The sequence below is a fragment of the Rhinopithecus roxellana genome, chromosome 5, assembly GCF_007565055.1.
Source record: "Rhinopithecus roxellana isolate Shanxi Qingling chromosome 5, ASM756505v1, whole genome shotgun sequence".
NCBI classification, from domain to species: Eukaryota; Metazoa; Chordata; class Mammalia; order Primates; family Cercopithecidae; genus Rhinopithecus; species Rhinopithecus roxellana.
In genome coordinates, this window is record NC_044553.1 from 126,441,545 (window position 1) to 126,463,379 (window position 21,835).

Here is a 21,835-nt window from a genome sequence, read left to right on the forward strand (position 1 = left end):
TTGCCACAGCTCGTGCCTGGGGGATGCCAGTGCTTGCTAAAGGGACTGCATCTGGGTTAGCCGGGGCGGCCACAGGTGGGTGTCCTGTGAGGAGCGAGAGCAGGGCCTGCACAGCGCCCAAGTCCTGCAGCCCTGGTGGGGTCGGCGGCTCTGCTCCACACAAGCCTGGTGGCTCCAGGTGATTTTTTAGCTTTGCCAAAATGTCTTTTGTTCTTATGAACAGGTGGCTGGTACGTGGTTCAGGTCCTGCACATGCTGCTCAGTGACATCAGTGTGTGCACCACACTGCCGTGTAGCCCAGGCGCTCTGCTGGGTACTTGGGAGCCTGGCGCTGTGAACCTGTCTCTGCCCAGCCTCCTCTCTCGTGGGGCTGTGGGGTTGCAGGTGTGGCACAGGTGCCTCTGGGGCAGACCCTCACCAGTGGCATGCGTCAGAGGCCTCTTGCGGGAAAGAGCCTGGGCTTTGCACTTTCAAGGGTGAGGATGCTAGGCATCAGAGGGGCTGGAGCAGGATGTCCCGAGGCCATTGTGGTAGGGCCAGACACCAGGGGAGAGCTCATTAAGAGAATGAAGTCAGTTTTAATTTGAGTTTAGAATTGAATATGAGAACTTACGTATGAGTTTCTCAGAGAGGCCATGAGGAGCAGCTTGCAGGATAAGGAAAAGTGTTGACTGGCAAGTGTGCAGTGTGGAGGGTGGGTGGGGCCCAGTGCTCTTGGCCATCCCTCCCCTTGCCTGCTGCTCCTTCCCCGCGGGCCTCTGGTCTGAGAGGGCTGGGACAGGTGAGGAGAGACACGGGGACTGCTGGATTATGGTGCTGCTGCACGGAGAGAAGCATGGTTGGGGGAGGCCATTCTGGGGAAAGGCTTGAAGGCCTCACCTGCAAAGCTTCCCCTTCCGGTGCCATGTGCTGGGTCCCGCCGGGCCACAGTGTGCCAGTGGGCATGTTGTCAGTCACGGTCCCCCCTGCTTTCTGGGAGTGCTGAGATTAAGTGGAATATGATTATCAGTTGCCCTAAGTATTCATCATAGGTACAGGTTTTCAGAATTCCTACTAGATTTAGTTAAATCTCATTGTGGTTATAGCAGTCAGCAGGGGCCTTGATGCTATCTGTCTAATTGAACTTTTTCCCCTTCTAGATTGATTCTCTTACCGGTCTTGGAGTAGTTAAAGTGGAATGTGGATCCCAGTTTTCTGTTGCCCTTACCAAATCTGGAGCTGTTTATACCTGGTATGCAAAATTCGGTTTAAACCCACTAAAACCAGATTTTAATTGGGGTGTGTGCACCACCTTTTCATGGATGGGAATGTACCTTCTGCAGCAGGCTATGGTTGTGTCCTGAAGAGCAGAGGCTGCCCGGGAGGCTGGGCAGGGTGGTCAATGAGATGACCTTGCTCCATAATTTCTATGCTTCCTTCATGTGCAGGGGCAAAGGCGATTATCACAGGTTGGGCCATGGATCGGATGACCATGTTCGAAGGCCTCGGCAGGTCCAAGGGTTGCAGGGAAAGAAAGTCATCGCCATTGCCACTGGCTCCCTGCACTGTGTGTGCTGCACAGAGGACGGTAGGTCGGGGCTCGGCGCCGCAGGACTGAGGCCTATGAATCTAAGAGGGCTGCTTGAGCATATGTGACATGCACAACCTTAAAAGGGGGCACAGACCTGTCATCCCAGCACTTTGGGAGGCTGAGGCGGGCGGATCACGAGGTCAAGTGATCGAGATCAGCCTGGCCTACACGGTGAAACTCCGTCTCTACTAAAAATACAAAAATTAGCTGGGCGTAGTGGTGCGTGCCTGTAATCTCAGCTACTCAAGAGGCTGAGGCAGGAGAATTGCTTGAACCCGGGAGGTGGAAGTTGCAGTGAGCCAAGGTCGTGCCATTGCACTCCAGCCTGGCAACAGAGGAAGACTCTTTCTCAAAAAAAAAACAAAAAACAAAAAAAAAAGGAGGCAAAGGCTGGAGCTTATACCATGTCCTGAGAGGCTTATCTGCAGTCAGCAAGGCTTTGGCCCTGTCATCTTCAGCCCCTGCTGTTAAACCTGTGAAAGAGTTCTACTTACTACTTATTACTGGGCTGTGCAGAACAGAGCTAGCAGCCAGCCTGAGACGTGTCCTTAGATAGACCTGCTGTAGGCTTGGCCCTATGCTGGTGTCTGGGAACCTGGGTTTTGGGAAGACTACCCTGTTCCCTGGGTGGTAAGTGTGGTTCACTGTGCCTGAACTGTCTGTACAAGTGATGTGGTCTGTGCTGAAACCTGCTTTCCTTGGTCTGGAACTTGTTACACGCCAGGAAGGGGGTGCCTGTGTGATCAGCCCCGATGGAAACCCTGCGCCTGGAGTCTCTACCCAGCTTCCCGGCAGACGGCACTTGACACGGCTCAGTGCTGGGGCAGTTAAGCTTCTCCTGTGTGGCTCCTGTGGGAGAGGACTCTGGAAGCTTGCTCCTGGTTCCCCCTCTGCTTTGCCGCAGGTCCCCATCCCGGTGCTGGTCTTGCTGTGTGTCCTCTTGCTGTGATACGCTGTAACTCTGAGCAGGAGTGTACGCTGAGTCTTGTAAGTTGTGCTGGAGAATCACGAGTGTGGGGTTGGTCCGGGGAACCCCGACACGATAGCGAAAGGGACTTTTCAGGTCGAATGAAGTTTGTGAATCTGCTGACTTGGTATGGAGATTATTCTGGATTATTTAGTGAACCCAGTGGAATTACACAGACCTTTTGATCAGAAAAGAAGGCACAAGAGTCAGAGATGTGACTGAAGAGGTAGCAGAAAGATTTTCAAAGTCTGAGAGCTCTCTACTCTCAGTTGCTGGCTTTCGCGGAGGAACAGGGTGGGGGAATGGGGTGGCCCCTGGAAGCTGAGAATAGCTCAGCCAGCAAGGAGCCTGGACCTCAGTCCCACAGAGAACCGAGCTGTGTCTGAATGAGCAAGGAAACTCTCCCCGGGGCCTCTGGGAAGGGAGACCCACGCGGGACTTCCGACCTGCAGAGCGAAAGGATCCTAAGTGTGTGTTGTTTAAGCCAGCCGGGCGGTGGGGATGTGTTACGGCAGTGGTGGAAAATGTGGGCGCCATCTTTGTAGGACTAACATGGCCGTCCCGCAAACTATGCTCCTTGTTAAAGCCTTTGGTGAGTTACGTAAGCACGCACCCTTTAATCATTTCACTGTCCTGTGACACTCCCTCAGTGCCTGGCATCATCCTTTCACTTCCTCTGTCTTCCTGGGCCTCTGGCAACTTGACACCAGTTTTTTTTTTTGTTTGTTTTTTGTTTTTTTTTGAGGCGGAGTCTCGCTCTGTCGCCCAGGCTGGAGTGCAGTGACGCAATCTTGGCTCACTGCAAGCTCCGCCTCCCGGGTTCACGCCAGACACCAGTTATTTTGTAGCACGTTCTTCAGTCTGGGTTTTTTCCGGTGTTTCTGCCGTAGATTCGGGTTGTGTGTCTTTGATCGTCACAGTTCATCCTTGCAGGTGACATGCAGTTTGTCTCCTTTCTGATGGTGCTCACTACAGTCGCTTGGTTACGTTGCTGTCTGTCGTGCTTTTCACCGTGGACAGTTTATAATTAACAAGGATTTGGTAGGGACACCTGAATCTACTTAAATATTCCTTTCTTATGCAGCTTTGAATTAATTCATGTATTTGTTTTATCTGAGTGGGAATCATGGATCCTAATGGATTCATTGGGGTGTAGAGTCTTTTCCCGTTTATTTTGACGCTCTAGTTGTGCTCTGTCTGGCTCTGCCCCCTTGTTGTGTGTCCCCGTTGTCTGGGAGAACTTCCCTGCTCTGGCAGAAGAACATCAGCCGCCTCTTGTTCCTGCCATGCCCCACGCCTCGACCTGGCCATTTCTCCAAGGAGCCTGGCGTCTGTAGAGGAGAATGGCCTTGAGCAGACAAGGTCTGGATGATGGGTGAGCTCATTGCTGTTGAGGCGTCACCGCTCCCCAGGCCTCCTCCATGGGCCACGCCAGGGACTGGTAGTGTGAACAATACCCTGTCACCGCTCCCCAGGCCTCCTCCGTGGGCAAGGCCAGGGACTGGTAAACAATACCCCGTCACCACTCCCCAGGCCTCCTCCGTGGGCCAGGCTGGGGACTGGTAGTGTAAACAATACCCCGTCACCGCTCCCCAGGCCTCCTCCGTGGGCAAGGCCAGGGACTGGTAGTGTAAACAATACCCCGGTTTATGTTTGATGTTTCCTCCTGGATCTGCATGTGTGTTGAAAGCTATGAGTTCCCACCAGTATCCCCAGGTCCAGTTCGGATCCACAGGGTTCATTCCAGTTTTCTCTTGGCAGTCTTGCAGCTCCTTTCTCTTCTGGCAGTTTGGCCCCCCGACCCCGTGCATAACCAGCGTCTCATCCTCCGGTGCGTGGCTCCTCCCCTCACATTGGGGGTCTTGGCTAACCCCCCTCGGACCTAGCACCTGAGTGGAAGCCCTCCTCACTCTCGCGGACTCATTCCCTATGCCCAGCTGCGTCTGCAGAGACGCCCTCCTCACCTGGTGTGTGCGACACCCACCTTGTGGCTTTAGGAGCAACCTGCAGGGAGCAGGCAGGGGCAGGAGACGAGCACAGGGGAGCAGGCAGGGGCAGGAGACAAGCACAGGGGAGCAGGCAGGACAGGAGTCAAGCACAGGGGAGCAGGCAGGGGCAGGAGACAAGCACAGGGGAGCAGGCAGGACAGGAGACAAGCACAGGGGAGCAGGCAGGGGCAGGAGACAAGCACAGGGGAGCAGGCAGGACAGGAGACAAGCACAGGGGAGCAGGCAGGGGCAGGAGACAAGCACAGGGGAGCAGGCAGGACAGGAGACAAGCACAGGGGAGCAGGCAGGACAGGAGACAAGCACAGGGGAGCAGGCAGGGGCAGGAAACAAGCACAGGGGAGCAGGCAGGACAGGAGACAAGCACAGGGGAGCAGGCAGGGGCAGGAGACAAGCACAGGGGAGCAGGCAGGACAGGAGACAAGCACAGGGGAGCAGGCAGGGGCAGGAGACAAGCACAGGGGAGCAGGCAGGACAGGAGACAAGCACAGGGGAGCAGGCAGGGGCAGGAGACAAGCACAGGGGAGCAGGCAGGACAGGAGACAAGCACAGGGGAGCAGGCAGGGGCAGGAGACAAGCACAGGGGAGCAGGCAGGACAGGAGACAAGCACAGGGGAGCAGGCAAGGGCAGGAGACAAGCACAGGGGAGCAGGCAGGGGCAGGAGACAAGCACACTGCCCTTGATCACACAGGCATCACACTTCCCAGACACCGAGAAGCTAGATTTGACAAGGCTAATGGTGTCTCCAGAGAACGTGAGCCTTGTTTCCATCCTGGTCACCAGGACCTTGCCTGAGAATATTTTCCGGTGGTATTTCTTGGCTGAGGTCTAACACGGTGCACTGAAAAGTGTGATGATTCTCGTGAATGGTGAGTCTATGTTTAGGGTGTGAACAGAAACTGCATGTTCTTTTTGTATGTTATTTTTTAAATTTATTTTTATTTCAACAAGTTTTTGAGGAACAGGTGGTGTTGGTTACATAAGTTCTTTAGAGGTGATTTCTGAGACGTGGTGCACCCATCGCCCAGGCAGTGTACACAGTACCCAATGTGTAGTCTTTTCTCCCTCACTCCTCTCCTGCCTTTCCCCCGAGTCCCCAAAGTCCATTATGTCATTCTTAAGCCGCTGCATCCTCATAGCATGAGAACATATGGCTTGGTTTTCCGTTCCTGAGTTACTTTACTTAGAACAATGGTCTCCAGTCCCATGCAGGTTGCTGTGAACGCCATCGTTTCGTTCCTTTTTATGGCTAGCAGTGTTCCGTGGTGTATATACACCACGTTTTCTTCTCCACTCATTGATTGATGGGCTTTGGAGCTGGTTCCATGTTTACGTAACTGCAAACTGTGCTGCTATAAACATGCGTGTGCAAGTACTTTTTCAAATAGTGACTTCTTTTCTTCTGGGTAGATACCTAGTGGTGGGGATTGCTGGATCAAATGGTAGATCTACTTTTAGTTCTTGGAGGAATCTCCACACTTTTCCACAGTGGAGCATGGAAGATGCTTTCCATCACAGCGCATGTTCACGGATAGCTTGTTTCTGGTTTTTATCCCCTCCAGAGGGAAAATCTCAATGGGTTGTACTGGTTTCTGTTCCCACCAGCAGTGTAAGTGTTCCCTTTTCACCACATCCGTGCCAACATCTATTATTTGTTTATTTATTTTATTATGGCCATTCTTGTAGGAGTGAGGTGGTATCACATTGTGGTTTTGATTTTAAAAACATGGATTTTAAGGTAGATCACGAGGTCAGGAGTTCGAGACCAGCCTGACTAACATGGTGAAACCCCATCTCTACTAAAAACACAAAAATTGACTGGGGCATGGTGGCGCACACCTGTAATCCCAGCACTTTGGGAGACCAAGGCAGGCAGATCATGAGGGCACGAGTTCAAGACCAGCCTGAGCAACATGGTGAAACCCCATCTCTACTAAAAATATAAAAATTAGCTGGGCATGTTGGTGTGCGCCTGTAAGCCTAGCTACTCAGGAGGCTGAGGCAGGAGAATCAGTCAAACCCGGGAGGCGGAGATTGCGGTGAGCCAAGATCACACCACTGCATTCCAGCCTGGGCGACAGAGTGAGACTTCGTCACAGTGGTTCATGCCTGTAATCCCAACACTTTGGGAGATGAAGTGGGAGGATCACTTGAGCTGGGGAGGTTGAGGCTGCAGTGAGCCGTGATCATGCCAGTTTACTCCAGCCTGGGCAACACAGTGAGACCCTGTCTCAAAAGAAAGTATAAAATAAATCAAACAGACTTTCCCTCTTCTGTTTCCCTCTTCTGTTGCAAGAGCAATTTGGGATGTTCAGGATATTGCTATCTGTTCTGATATTATTCCGATGGAGAACTGCTGCCGTTCATGCCTAGTCCTGAGAACTAACACTGTTGGAGGCTTTAGACCAGAGTCCTGTGCCTCTTACTAGAAGAGGCCTGGTGGCCAGCAGGGGCTGTGGAGAGTCCTGGGAAGTACGCTTGCCTCTTTGGATGTGTAATTAGCGTGCATTCACATTTAGGTCATACGTAAAGCAGACATTCACGTCTAGGTCAGATGTAAAGCTGACAACTAGGCCAACACGCGGCTGAGGGGCAGGGAGCGCTGGTTCTGCGTGTGACGGGAAGACATCGGCAGCCGTGTGTTTGTTGGCCCTAGTATACAGGTTCTGATTCCAAATGCACTTCGTTCAGGTGAGGTTTATACATGGGGCGACAATGATGAGGGACAGCTGGGAGATGGAACCACCAACGCCATCCAGAGGCCTCGGTTGGTAGCTGCCCTTCAGGGTAAGAAGGTCAACCGTGTGGCCTGTGGCTCAGCACATACCCTCGCCTGGTCGACCAGCAAGCCCGCCAGCTCTGGCAAACTCCCAGCACAGGTGAGTCCGGGCAGGCTGGGTGGGTCGGGGGCGAGCAAAGTGTGCTCCTGTCGCATGCTGCATCCTGTCGTTGAGTGTTTACAGAGGCTTCTCGGTGAAAAGAATTCAGGCTCAGTAAATGTTAACCAAACAGTGTATTTACGAGCCTCGATATTTGGCTGGTTGTGGTGGCTCATGCCTATAATCCCAACACTTTGGGAGGCCGAGGTGGGCGGATTGCCTGAACTCAGGAGTTCGGGACGAGCCTGGACAACATAGCAAAACCCTGTCTCTACAAAAGTAGCTGGGCATAGTGGCGTACACCTGTAGTCCCAGCTACTTGGGAGGCTGAGGGCTGAGGTGGGAGGGTCGCTCGAGTATGAAAAGGTTAAAGCTGCAGTGATTGCACCACTGCTCTCTTGCCTGGGTGACAGAGCGAGACCCTGTCTCAAAAAAACCTTAATATTCATGCCAGCCAGCATTCTGTGTGTACGGTGTGTATCACCTGTATCTTATAACCCTCACCAAGCTGTTCTGATGTACATGCCTCACGCTTCTTAGTAAATATATTTGTATAGACTAATTTTTTTTACAGTCAAACTGGACAGAATATTATTTAAAAAGCAGCACAGTGAGGTTTTGTAAAGCAAACTCAGAAACCATAATGCTTCTCTGGTTTTGAAACAATTGTTTTCAGAATCCTTAATGGATGCCACACTGTGGCCCCCCTGTGCCTTTGGTGCCTGAGGGGCTGAAGGCCGTTTCTGTGTTCCAGGTCCCCATGGAGTACAATCACCTGCAGGAGATCCCCATCATCGCACTGAGGAACCGCCTGCTGCTGCTGCACCACCTCTCCGAGCTCTTCTGTCCCTGCATCCCCATGTTCGACCTGGAAGGCTCGCTCGACGAAACTGGACTCGGGCCTTCTGTTGGGTTCGACACCCTGCGAGGAATTCTGATATCCCAGGGAAAGGTATTCGAGTGGCAGTCTTTGCTCTAGGGGAAACTGGTGTCTTCAGTACATTGTAACCCAACAGAATTCCTATCCTGGGAATAGAACACATAGAATACGGCTCATTCAGCAAATGTTCATGGAGTGCCTCCTGCATGCCAGGCTGTGTTCTGGGTACTTTATATTAATGAGAAAACAGACAAAAATTTCCTCCCTTTTGGAGTTTATATTAAAAACAAACAGTATGGTGCTTCCTCTCTGCTTCGTAATCTCTGCCTCTCACCGCTCCAGAAGGATGAGGTGGGCCTTCATAAACTAAGCCTTTGTTCCCGCGGTCCTCCTCTGCCTGCCTGGCCTTGTGGCATTATGGCAAGTTCCACTGACACAGGAAGGCAGGCGACTGGACTGTTTCTCCCGGGATGTCCAGCAGAGGGGGCCAGGAGTCACAGATTGCTTAGCTTGAAGGTCCATGCCTGAATGTGTCGAGATTGCTGGCCAAGTGAGAATTAACAGGGGGTGGTGAGTAATACAGTCATGAGTGAGGGCATCTGAAAGTCACCAGGCAGCTTTTGACCTGTAGATGTTGCTAATAATTGGAGCTTTCTAGAGGTTGGGTTAGTTTCTGGCAAGCAGCTTGACAAGATGATCTCGAAGGGGCTAATGATCCACATTATTAGTAGGGGCATCTCTGTGTAGGGAAAAGCTTTAGAATTGGATTGAGGAACACTAATCCTGATTGTGATTCTGTGATGTGTTTTGTTGTCAAATAATATGGCCCATTCTTAGTGATTTAATAACATTGAGATGTTTTGGAGTCCTGTCCCAGCAGGTTACTTTTTAAAGACTGGTTTTGTGTCCAATTGGCTAGAACGATTTCTACTGAACAGGACTGGGGCATTCATTTTACTTTCATGTGTGCCTGAGGGTGGAGGTGGTGAGGCTTGTGTTTAATGGAAAGATCATCTCTCTGATGAGAGAGGCAGAAGAAATCGTGGGCAGGTAAAATGGATAGGAAATGTAATTTCAATTACTATTCAATAATAAAAAGTAGCAAACGATTAATTTTACCTTCTTTTTTTAATCCTTCAAAGTTGTGATGATAATAGGCAGTGCAGAGGTAAAAAACCTTTCTTTGCAGGGAGAAAAATGGTGAGAGGCGGGGCACGTCCCACCTGGCCCTGTGCGAGCGTTGTGCGGCTGTGAGCAGGGCATGGGTGGGAGCTGGTGTGTGGTAGGGGAGCGGTGGGCAGCAGCGTCTGGCACCTGCTGAGACTGCAGAAGGTCAGGGGAGTGTGAGGGCATCTGAAAGGGACCTCTCTGGTCAGGGACTGTGCAGGCAGCCTCGGTTCTGGTCCTGGGTGTGGTGAGGATCGGCCTCAGAGAGTGGGTGTTACTACTCCCAGTCCAGAGCACCAAAAGGGACTCTCCAGGAAGGTGGGCGGGCCGGCGACTGGGAGGAGAGGGGAGTGCTCCTGTGGAGGGGGAGCTGCCCTGGGGTCCAGGCAGGGCCCGTGGGAGCAGGATGAGTCTGGGCTGTGCAAGAGGCGTGGGGCTGAGGTGCCTCCAGGATGCCGGTTCTGGGTCTCCTCTGGCGCTTGGGGCCCTCACCTCCTGCCTTGGAACAGCTTGGAGTTCTTAGCCTTTGAACTGGGCAAGGGCTCAGCCTCCACTGAGGGACCCTTGTGCTCCCACAGCCCACCCCTAACTGAAAGAAGGCACGATTGGCCACTTGGCCAAGAGAGCTGAGACCCCTGCTGACCTGTCTCCTCCCTTTCCATTGTCACGGCTGCTTGCTGCATCCTGCACCCTTTCCCCATGGGCATGGCCGACCTGCTCCCTCCTGGGGAAAGGCTGGGTCTTCACTGTGGCTCTCATGTTTGGCCACGCCCTCCTATCTTCACCCCGGACACTCCCAATTTCTTTTAGTGTGATCACAGCCAGGACCTCTGGTTGGCTCCACGGCGCTCCCTGGCCCTGTGGCTGCTGTGTGGCAGTCAGTGGTTTAACATCAGTCCCTGCCGCTGGTGGACTTAATGTTTGGCAGGGAAATCTTGACGCAGAGACCTGCGTCAGAGCAGGTGCTCGCCAGGCCCAGCCCTCCCTGTTCTGCGCCCTGCACGTGCTGAGCTCTTCCAGCCTCCGGTACGCTGGTGGGTGGAGGTAGTTTCCTGAGGGACCTGCCTCTTGCCTGGCCATTGGCACTGCCTGCCCTGACTTCTGTCCCTGTGCGCTTCAGTGCCAGCCTGGTCCCCTGCACCCTCATAGCTTGAGAAAAGGGAGCTGGCAGTTTTCTGTTCTTAAGGTCTTCTTCAAATCAGATCTTAAACAAAACTATGTCATGATTTCGCCAGGAGTGATGCTTTCTGTATCAGATTCTAAATTTTGTCTGTTTGTTGTGTTTTAGGAGGCAGCTTTCCGAAAAGTAGTGCAAGCAACCATGGTGCGTGATCGTCAGCATGGTCCCGTCGTGGAGCTGAACCGCATCCAGGTAGCACATGGAGAGACATGTCCTGTGCTTTTCTTGTAGCCTGACAGCCTTAGAAGTGATGCTTTCGTGGGTGCCTGGGCCGGGACGAGAGCGCTGGTAGCCTGCCATCCCGTGCACCCCAACTTTAAAGAGCAGGCGCCACCTTCCTTTTTGTGGGCTTCCTGTATGTGATGTGCTGGGCCTTCCAGGAATGTCAGTGTGTTTCTTTATATAGAAGTAATGAAGATTTATCTCATATAGTCCAAAAGCACAAACAAGGTCAGCAAGAATGGGGAAAATAAAATCAGCCCTCTTCCCACTGCATGATGATAACTGCTGCTGTTACATTGGGAGGTGTGTGTCTGTTACAGCCCAAGCAGGATCACTGCCTTTTAAAATGTGCTGCGCTCCTCCCTGCCATGGAATAGGGCTCTGGGGCTGCTTGTGTTTGGCAGCTGCCTGCAGCCTGCTCCTCTCTTGCAGGGGTGTGTCCTGGTTTACTCTGTTAGATTTCTCTGATGGTGCTAGGGGGCCATGCCCACTTTTCTGTGGTCCAGGCAGGGCTATCTGGGTGTGTCTTCGGTCGCCCCTTTTGTTAAGTTCTGAGAAGTGGAGTGGGTCACAGGCCCAGTGATAGTTTGATGATACATCCGATTATAGGTTATAACAGTTCATGCTCCCACTGTCCTCACACCCTCCCCCCACTGGTAGTTTCCTTTGTCAGTGTCATAGGCCAGAGTTACTAATATGTCTCATGGGTAGTAGTCTAAAAAATGACTAGGAGACCGTTTGTAAGTTTATACTGCTTCAAGTCTATATAAACTCGCAGTTACAAACAAAGAGGAGCCTCAGCCCCTGATGGTGATAGCGTGCAGAACTTGACATTTAATGCTCAGATGAAACTGGCCTCGCCTCTTGGATCAGACACAGAGAGCCCACGAAGAACAAATTCTTTGTTCCTGTACCTTTGTATTAGCACATGATTTTTACCCTGATGTTGATTACATGACTAGGAATTGTTTCAGAGTTATATTTGGGGGCATGTTGAATTAAAACACCAGACTCTTGACCTTTGTTGGACAGCTCATGTGACCACATTGACGGAACTGGTCTCTTCACTGACGTCAGAGTGTTTAATGCTAAACTGCACGTCAGTCATGTCCTCAAATAAATAGTTTGTTTAACTAGGTTCATAAAAAAGCTTTTATTTCCCTACGTTGGATGATCGCTTCAGTTTGCTGTGCATCATAAACATTACAGCTTGTAAGAAAGGCCAGCCGATGGCTTCTGCATCGTCTAACCCCAGCGATTGAGTACGTCTCAACTTGCACCTCCCTCAAAACCGCACGCAGGCGTTTTGGGCCAGGGGCTCTCAGGGTGGATGTTCAAGCCCTCTCTTCAGGCCTGGGGGGGCTCTGAGCATCAGCGAAGCTTTGATAAACTAGGATGCAGGTTAGGCACCCTTACTTCTATCTTTGTATCATCTGAAATTTTTGAGAAGTCATTAAATGCTGAATGCCTCTTTCCTAGACATCTTGCTATCCCCAGCTTGTGTTACAAAAATGTTCAGTATGCAATTGAAAAAACAAACTAGGTAAATGGCAAACAAATTTATATTAGTCCTTCTGGCCGAGCGTGGTGGCTCACGCCTGTAATCCCAGCACTTTGGGAGGCTGACGTGGATGGATTGCTTGAGCCTAGGAGTTTGAGACCAGCCTGGGCAACGTGGTGGAACCCCGTCCCTACAAAAAGTACAAAAATTAGCCTGGTGTGGTGGTGGGTGCCTGTAGTCCGAGCTATTCAGGAGGCTGAGGCAGGGGGATCTCTTGAGCCTGGGAGGCAGAGGTTGTAGTGAGCCGAGTTCATACCGGTATATTCCAGTCTGGGCGACGGAGCTAGACACTGTCTCAAAGCAAACAAAAAACAACCTATATCGGGCCTTTTTTTTTTTTTTTTTTTTTTTTTTTTTTTTTGAGACAGAGTCTTGCTCTGTCGCCCAGGCTAGAGTGCAGTGCAGTGGTGCAATCTCAGCTCAACTGCAACCTCCACCTCCCGGGCTCAAGCGATTCTCCTGCCTCAGCCTCCCACGAAGCTGAGATTACAGGCGTGCGCCACCATGCCCGGCTAATTTTTTTTTGTATTTTTTAGTAGAGACAGGGTTTCACCGTGTTGGCCAGGCTGGTCCCGAACTCCTGACCTCAGGTGATCCACTTGCCTTGGCCTCCCAAAGTGCTGGTATTATAGGCGTGAGCTGCCACGCCCGGCATCAGGCCTTCCTAAGAATCAGATAAACACCCTTCAGCCTAGTGTGCAATGTGGATTGACGTCTGGGGGCTGCTGTGGCTCAGCCACGGCCCTGGTGCCATAGGTGGCTCCTTCCCATTCAGGGTAGCATGTCCCCCCCCCCCCCCCCCCGAAGAGAGGAAATTTTCTACAAATGTGGAAATAAAAGCGATTTTCTGCCCAAAACTGAACATGGAGAAAAACATTCTATGAATTCAAGGTGTGCACAGGACACCAGCACAGAGCCAGGAAGGCTGCACAGGCGCCTCCATCCCACCACCCCGTGGCTGTGACAATGCGCTCGGGGCACCCCTCCCAAGGGGATGCCGTGGGAGGGGCTCTCACAGCTGTCTGTGGAAAGTTTCGGAGACGCCAGAACACAGATCATCTTACTGGAGGGTTTTGTTTGTTGGGAATTTTATGTAGTTTTATAGCAGGATCTGAACGTCAGTACATAAAAACTTTTTTACACTTAAAAATTTATTACAGAATGATTACATGCACATTTCTGAAAATGTAGGGACTTCAGATTAAAGACAGTTAAAATCATCTGTGTTTCTATTGAGCAGAGAAAGTGCTGTCCCACAGGAGCCTGTCTCCTTCCAGGATCATTGCTGCTGTTTTCTGCAGCCTCTCAGCACAGACAGCCTCTACTAGTGGGTGCTGTCGCGGAGAAGAGGCAGCCCCGTGGGCTTTGGGGAGCTGGGTGCACCTGTCCTCTCACACGGCCGCCGTGACATAGGACATGTCCTGTTCTTTTCTTGTAGCCCAGTCTCCTCTGGGCATGATGGAGCCTTAAAAAGCTGCTGCGAGTTTCCAGGAACTCACATCTGTGAACACCTAGCCAAGTGTGCGGCACGCAGACAAGTTCATTCTATAGGCAGCTGTGGCTTCTGTCTGTCTTCTTGTATTTTTAGTCTTGGTTATGGCAGCCTGTGCTGTAAGTTGTTTAAACTCAACTTTATGTGAGCCAAAGATAAAGAGAGCTTCACTGGAGGAGTCATCAAAATACATTCTCAGGACCATTTTTTCTTCAATTTTTCTCTTTGACATGCTTCCAGACTGGGCTTCTCAGATGATTCTGACGCACAGCCTCGGCCACCCACCCTCCGATGCCCCGAGGTCCTGCTGTGGCAGGGGCCCTAGGGCTCCTGCCTTGATGTCTTTGGGAATTGGAGTCCCCTGAGCCTTTGGAAATTGTAGCTTAGGATGAGAAGGATGGGCAGCGAGAGGGACTGCCTGTGTTGGGGAGGCTGAGTGGCCCCGAGGCTTGGAAGTGGGATGGGTGGAAGTGGATGGATGGAAGTAGATATGGGAAAGGGCTGGCCCTGGCCGAGGTACTCACTGTATCTGCTTCAGTCTCAGGGGCATTGGGTTGAATCTTGGAGTGCCGGGAGTCTGTTCTGGTCTGCTGGGAGAGCTGCTTTTGGAGTTCCTGGTGTCTTATTTCCTGAGGTCATGGCAAGATGGTGAAGTGGCGGCAGTGCATAGGGTGTGTGAATGGTCCGTGCCAAGGTGATGCTGCTAGGCCGCAGCTGTAGACGTGGTGGTAGTGTGTGTCATGTTGGAAGGTGTGTTCATTCAGACACACTAGTCCTAGGGGCTGCTGGGCATATCACTGGCGACATGCCCAATGGGGTGAGGGCAGCAGTCTCGGGTGTTCAGAGTCGAGCGCCCTGGATGGCGGGGTCTGCAAGCAGGTGCGTGACCAGGGAGGGGCTCATGCGCAGTGCCTCCTCCTCATGCACTCACCAGCTCCGCGTGTCCCCGGCTGTGTGTTTCCTGCTGCGGCAGCAGCCTCACGCTTGCTTGCTTCCTCCTCTCCAGGTGAAACGATCAAGGAGCAAAGGTGGGCTGGCCGGCCCCGACGGCACCAAGTCTGTCTTTGGGCAGATGTGTGCTAAGATGAGCTCCTTTGGTCCCGACAGCCTCCTCCTTCCTCACCGTGTCTGGAAAGTCAAGTTTGTGGGTGAGAACTTGCCGGGCGTGCTGGAGCACCTGTGTCCCTGGCAGTGGTTGCCTGAGCCCACGGGGAGCACAGAGGCCACATGGTGCGGGAGCGTTGGGGCTCTTCACACAGGACTGTGTGAGGGGACTTCAAGTGGCTGCTTCTCCCCTGCAGGTGAATCTGTGGATGACTGTGGAGGTGGCTACAGTGAGTCCATAGCTGAGATCTGTGAGGAGCTGCAGAACGGACTCACACCCCTGCTGATCGTGACCCCCAACGGGAGGGATGAGTCTGGGGCCAACCGAGACTGCTACCTGCTCAGCCCGGCCGCCAGAGCACCTGTGCACAGCAGCATGTTCCGCTTCCTGGGTGAGCTTCTCGGCCGCTTGAACTGTTGCTGTGCCCTGTGTCTGCTCTTGAGTTAAAGTGTACCGTCTGTTTGAGGAGTGACAGTAGATATCTTGAATATCTGCTTTTAGTTTTTGAGACTAAAAACTAATAAAATGTTACCAATAAAAATGACTTTTAGAGCCAGGCGCAGGTGGCTCACACCTATAAGCCTAGCCCTTTGGGAGGCTGAGGCTGGTGGATTGCCTGAGGTCAGGAGTTCGAGACCAGCCTGACCAGTATGGTGAAACCTCGTCTCTACTAAAAATACAAAAAAAAAAAAAATTAGCTGGCTGTGGTGGCATGCACCTGTAGTCCCAGCTACTCAGGAGGGTGAGGCAGGAGAATTGCTTGAACCCAGGAGGCAGAGGTTGCAGTGAGCTGAGATTGCACCACTGCACTCCAGCCTGGGCGACACTCCGTATCCAAAAAAAAAAAAGAAAGAAAAGAAAAGACTTTTCATGTTGATCGTGCATTTCACCAACATTATGGAAGCGAACAAGGTGTGCTGTTGACTTCCGTGCCTAGCATTGAGGGCCTGATGGTGGTGGACCGTTGGAAGCTCTGTGCACAGTTACAGGCACTGGCAGAGCCAGCGGGCCCTGGCCACGTGCTGAGGACTGGAGACTGCCTTGAGCACTCAGAAAATGTGAGATTCTGTTTCTGCATCTTCAAGGTTTATCTGAGACTTGGGATCAGAGGGGGTTGAGGTCTTCACCATTGGCCAGTCCCTCCCTCCTGTCCCACTGAGGGTGTGCAGAGTATCCTCGGCTGTGCGTCCCACCACAGCCAGCACCTCCTGGGCAGGGCTGTAGCTCCCTGGAGGACACTCCCGTGGGGAAGTTCCAGCTCTTTGCTGTCAGAAGAAGAAGAATTGGCCTCTGTGTGGCTTAAACTAGTGTGTGTGCAGAAGGGATGTGAAGAGTTAGAGGCTTATAGGCACAAAAGGAAATGATAGATGTAGAGGAGGACAGACGGTCTTGAGGAAAGGCCTAGACCTATGATTTGGGTGTTACGGCTTCAGAAGGTTCTGAGGCCTCAGTGTGGAGCTGCTGCCAGTGGCGTGTGTGAGTGAGCGGGAAGTTTTGTCATCCTTTTTAAGTGTCCTCTGTCACTTCTGTCCTGAATGATCAGGTGTGCTGCTGGGCATTGCCATCCGAACCGGGAGTCCCCTAAGCCTCAACCTCGCTGAACCTGTCTGGAAGCAGCTGGCTGGGATGAGCCTCACCATCGCGGACCTCAGTGAGGTAACTCCCTGGGGCGCAGGCGGGGCCTCTGGGGTCTTGTTAACAGGCACAGTCTGTTCTGCGGGTCTGGTCAGGCTGTGAACTCTGGCCTAACTCAGTGCCCAGGTGACGCAGAGGCTCCTGGCTGTGGGCCATCTTTGAGTAGCAAAAAAAAAAAAAAAAACAGATCATCTACTTTCTGGTGTTTTGTAACATACACTGTCTTGTCAGATAAGGAAGCTCACTGCCTCCCCTGTGAAGAAGCTGAGCTTTTGGGAAGCCAGGGGGCCGCGAGTCAGGCTTGCACAGGAGGCTCTGTCCTGGGGCGACCACAGCCAGCTCATCCCTCATGGCTGTGTCGTGCCTCGGCTGCAGGGCGGGAATCCTTGCTAGCCAGTTGCTGTAACTTTCTCAGTGGTTAGTTTTAAGCACTTGACTGAACTGTGAATTCTTCGTTCAGCTCCTTGGGTGTAGTACTCTCTCGTTGCTCCTCTTCTGTCCTGGTGTGTGCTGTGTAATTGCAGCCTCGAGATGCACTTGAGGCTGACCCCGGCTCCTGCTTGACAGAGTGTGCTGGGTGGACTGGGATCTGGGGTGGAGACGAGCCCTGAGTCGACACATGGGCTTTCTTTTTCTCCTTAAAAGGTTGATAAAGATTTTATTCCTGGACTCATGTACATCCGAGACAACGAAGCCACCTCGGAGGAGTTTGAGGCCATGAGCCTGCCCTTCACGGTGCCGAGCGCCAGCGGCCAGGACATCCAGCTGAGCTCCAAGCACACGCACATCACCCTGGACAACCGCGCGGAGTACGTGCGGCTGGCGATAAACTACAGGTTGGTGGTCATCTGTCTCTGTCGCATTGACACAGATAGCAAAAGTAGCAGAAAATGGTTGCGTGGACATGTGTGTTTTTCAGGAGTGTCATCCACAGTACAGTAATGGATTTGGCTGCAACTATTGCTGATCTGTGGGTATGAAGCTTATTTTGTGATCAGGGTTGGTGTTTATTACTCCTAGCTCTAACCAGAATACCCAGATCAGCAAAATCCACCCATTTGGGTCACTGCACCTGAAGAGGCCATAGTTTTTGCCCCTGTGTGCTTTCTTTGTTGGCTTCCCTGGGACAGGGCTGTGTCTGGGGCTGTCTCAACCCCCTCCAGGCTGCTAGAGTGACACAGAGCAGCCTTTGCCAGGTGTCCAGGTGTGACTGTGCACAGGCCTTTGGGCGCTGTGATTCAGGCTTGGCTGGTCATTACCACCACCCACAGTTTCCACTGCTTGTCCCATGTCCCCTGGAAGCACCTGAGAGTGTCTGGATGAGGCCCCGTGTGGTGGGTGTGCCCTGTGGGCTCTGGTGGGGGTGGTCCTGGCAGGTGTCCTGGGTGGTGCTGTCCCCGTATCGTGTCTGCCGTGGGTCAGACACATGGCGTTTCGGGCCTGTGGCAGGTGCGCGTGTCTTTCCCCTCTTGGTGCTGGCTTCTCCTGGGGTATCCAGTGGATACTGAGAGTGGTGGCTTGGGGTGTGTGTAGCTGTGGGTGGTCGTTAGGCTGGCTATACCCCATCTCCCGGACGAGATGAGCCGAGTGTCGGGAGAAGTTCTGCAGTGCTGAGCTGCTAAGCATGCTCATGCCATCTGGAGCTGGTGCTGTCCTCCCAGTTGGGAAGTGTGCGGCCGCAGTGCTGCGTGCCAAGGATTGGTGTGAGCAGAACAAAGTCAGTGTCACCGAAGACAGAAGTGTAAAGTGAGCTTTTTCTTCCAGACTCCATGAATTTGATGAGCAGGTGGCTGCTGTTCGGGAAGGGATGGCCCGCGTTGTGCCTGTCCCCCTCCTCTCACTGTTCACCGGCTACGAGCTGGAGACGATGGTATGCTGATCCCCAGGTGGGGCTGCCCTGCAGCTGCCTTTTGCCTGCTGACCCACAAATCAGTGACAGTAGTTCAGAGTCAGAGCCTTGCCCTGTGTGTTGACTGAAGGGAGTGCACTCTGAGCGCGTCCCTCCACCCGCCCGCAGGAGGCTGTATGCGGGCCCACCCGGAGCCCCCAGACCTTTCCCTGCCCCAAACAGGCCTTGGTGTAGAGAGGGAGCGTGATGGAGTCTTGCGGAAATGCCAGGGTGGGAAGCATCACATGGCTCTGACAGACATCTTCCTGCAGGTGTGTGGCAGCCCTGACATCCCCCTGCATCTTCTCAAGTCGGTGGCCACCTACAAAGGCATCGAGCCTTCCGCGTCGCTGATCCAGTGGTTCTGGGAGGTGATGGAGTCCTTCTCCAACACAGAGCGCTCTCTCTTCCTTCGCTTCGTCTGGGGCCGGACAAGGCTGCCCAGGACCATTGCCGACTTCCGGGGCCGAGACTTCGTCATCCAGGTAGGCTCCTGGCTGGGCTTGGCAGCCCTGGGCTGATGTCGGCCAGTAGTGGCCAGGTCCTCACCCACGGTCCTGCAGCACATGGAAAAATGGGCCTCTTGTGTCTTCACAGAAATGAAAATGGAAAACATCCAACTTCTCTGATGTGAAGGCTCAAAATGTTATGATTATGTGTTTTGGGTACAATTACCTGTTTTTTTTGTTTTTTTGAGATGGAGTCTCGCTCTGTCGCCCAGGCTGGAGTGCAGTGATCAGATCTCAGCTCACTGCAAGCTCTGCCTCCCGGGTTTACGCCATTCTCCTGCCTCAGCCTCCCGAGTAGCTGGGACTACAGGCGCCCGCCACCTCGCCCGGCTAGTTTTTTGTATTTTTTAGTAGAGACGGGGTTTCACCGTGTTAGGCCAGGATGGTCTCGATCTCCTGACCTCGTGATCCGCCCGTCTCGGCCTCCCAAAGTGCTGGGATTACAGGCTTGAGCCACCGCGCCCGGCCTGATTACCTGTTTTTTAAAAATGTATCTGGCCATCCCCAGAAAACACCACTGCTGTGTCAGCCCACTCTAGATTTCAAACACACGCAAAGCACTCGCCCAGTTGTCTGGTCGAATTGGGTGAGTCACTAAGTAACATGCTGAGAAAAATGAGGCTGCTTGTAGGATTGAGAACAAGGGTTTTGCTTTGGGTTCCAACTCTGTGGGCCAGTGGTCAGAAACAAGCTCGACGGACCTGCCGAGTCACTGAGAGGGGGTGAGCTAATGCCCCCGCTCTCTGTTGGGACCGTAACAGCAGTGCCTGGGTGGATGGATCGATAGGGTCCACTTTTCCCAGCATGTGCCCAGCAGGGCCTGACCTGCGTCTCTACCAGGGTTAGAAAAGTGGCCGTCTTTCAGGGTCACCTTGAAGAGCATGCATAGTTTTTTATCTTAGAAGGTCAGTAATTCTTAGTTTTTGTCCATAATTCTTGCTGTTTCTTAGTATCTTAATCTGTAGTGGTCAAAGTTGGGCTGGTAGACTCGTGAGGAGCTCTCCCATGGTCACGTGCCTGGCCCTCCGCCTGCCAGGCCTCCCTGGGCCCACAGGGGTGGTGTGGTCCTGGGGCCTTGTTCCCGGGATGACCATAGAGAGCCGTCGTCTCCATAATGAGGTGCTGTTTCTTACTCCAGGTTCTAGGAATTAGTTGCACCTTGTTACTCCTAAAGTTGGTTGGATTATGTTTTCTGCTGTTTCGTTCTTAGCAAAATACATGGTTTTGTGAGCACGAAGAGCCTAATGAGTACAGTAAAGTAGACTGTAGCCATGTTCAGTTTCTGATCACGTCATATTTCTGCTCAACAGGTGTTGGATAAATACAACCCTCCAGACCACTTCCTCCCTGAGTCCTACACCTGTTTCTTCTTGCTGAAGCTGCCCAGGTATTCCTGCAAGCAGGTGCTGGAGGAGAAGCTCAAGTACGCCATCCACTTCTGCAAGTCCATAGACACGGATGACTATGCTCGCATCGCGCTTACAGGAGAGCCGGCCGCTGACGACAGCAGCGACGATTCAGATAATGAGGATGTCGACTCCTTTGCTTCAGACTCTACGCAAGATTATTTAACAGGACACTAAGATGGGGAAATGTCCTTGTGAAACGAAAGCCTGAGCCAGGCGGCAGAGCGCTCGCTGCTGTGTAGACTGTAGGCTGCCTGGTGTGTCTGATGAGAAACGTCTGTCCTCAAGCCAGGCGGGAGGAGGGGGTGGAGAGACTGACTGGCGGTGCTGGGAATGACAGTGGAAAGGTCCGCCTGTGCGCGTGGAACACTGTGGACGCTCAGCTTCCAAGGGTCTTCTCACCCGTAATGCTGCATTACATGTAGGACTGTGTTTACACAGTGTGTAAATGTTCATATAAATACCGAATTGCAGCATCCCCAAAATGAATAAAGCCTTTTTACTTGTGGGTGCAATCGATTTTTTTCTTTCTCCTTTCTTTCAAGTGTCGTGAGTCGTCTTGATTGTATATTGGAAATAACTGTGTAACAAATCGTTATTATAAATATTTCAATTGATTTTACTCTGAATTTGTTTATTAAAAGCCTTTTGAACATGAAATGATCAGTATTACTTGAATGCATCCAGAGGATATTTAAACCAAAATGAAAAACCAGAAGGCCATTTGGTGTCCCCTTCTAGCATATGCATTATGTCATCTGAATTGAGGCCTTTCTGTGAACAGCGTCATAACTTCTATCATGGAAAGTGTACTATATATAATGTTTGTGTCATGTATATGCCTAAATTTTAATTATCTATAAATAAAACATCTGTCATAAAAGTGTAGACTGAGCTTTCTTAACCAGTTAGACTAGCACCAGGGGATATACTGCAACCAAAAGTCAGTTAGTCCTTGATACAGCAGTAGGTGAGATTTCAGCCAAGTTTAGATTTTTTTTTTATTACAGAAACCAAACTCAAGTCACAAAGAAGTGATGAGGAGAATGGAAGGTTCCAGGGGACCCACTGGTGGCAGGGGCTGAAGGGCTCTGGAGCCTTCGGGGTTTCCTCCGGCTTCCTCCCCAGTCCCATGTGTCTGCACAGCCTGGCCTTCTGCTTTCATTGACCTGGGCTGAGGGTCTTCAGTCCAGACAGCCATGGTACACGGTTTGGGCTGCTTGTGTATGGCACACACTCCTGTCTGCAAAGGGTAGGACTGAGAACCGGCTAGGAACACTGGCTGGCAGGTCTAACGCGTTAGAGCTTGAGCTGAACAGTATCAGATTGAGGCAGAACTATGTATTTCACGTTGGGAGACAGTTTAT

At 52.1% G+C, this 21,835-nt stretch overlaps 1 protein-coding gene across 1 annotated transcript in view; it reads left to right on the forward strand.

Annotated features, from left to right (window-relative positions):
* Nucleotides 1-21,351, forward strand: part of LOC104661520 (E3 ubiquitin-protein ligase HERC2-like) — a 228,152-nt gene extending 206,801 nt beyond the window's left edge. Inside the window, 12 exon segments of the mRNA XM_030931658.1 lie at nucleotides 1,140-1,231; nucleotides 1,428-1,567; nucleotides 7,236-7,423; nucleotides 8,178-8,375; nucleotides 10,759-10,842; nucleotides 14,932-15,073; nucleotides 15,227-15,421; nucleotides 16,574-16,686; nucleotides 17,311-17,501; nucleotides 18,430-18,535; nucleotides 18,826-19,038; nucleotides 20,373-21,351. Of these exon segments, the coding sequence (XP_030787518.1) occupies nucleotides 1,140-1,231; nucleotides 1,428-1,567; nucleotides 7,236-7,423; nucleotides 8,178-8,375; nucleotides 10,759-10,842; nucleotides 14,932-15,073; nucleotides 15,227-15,421; nucleotides 16,574-16,686; nucleotides 17,311-17,501; nucleotides 18,430-18,535; nucleotides 18,826-19,038; nucleotides 20,373-20,645 (1,935 nt within the window). The 3' untranslated portion in view covers nucleotides 20,646-21,351.
* Nucleotides 21,352-21,835: the final 484 nt, after the last annotated feature.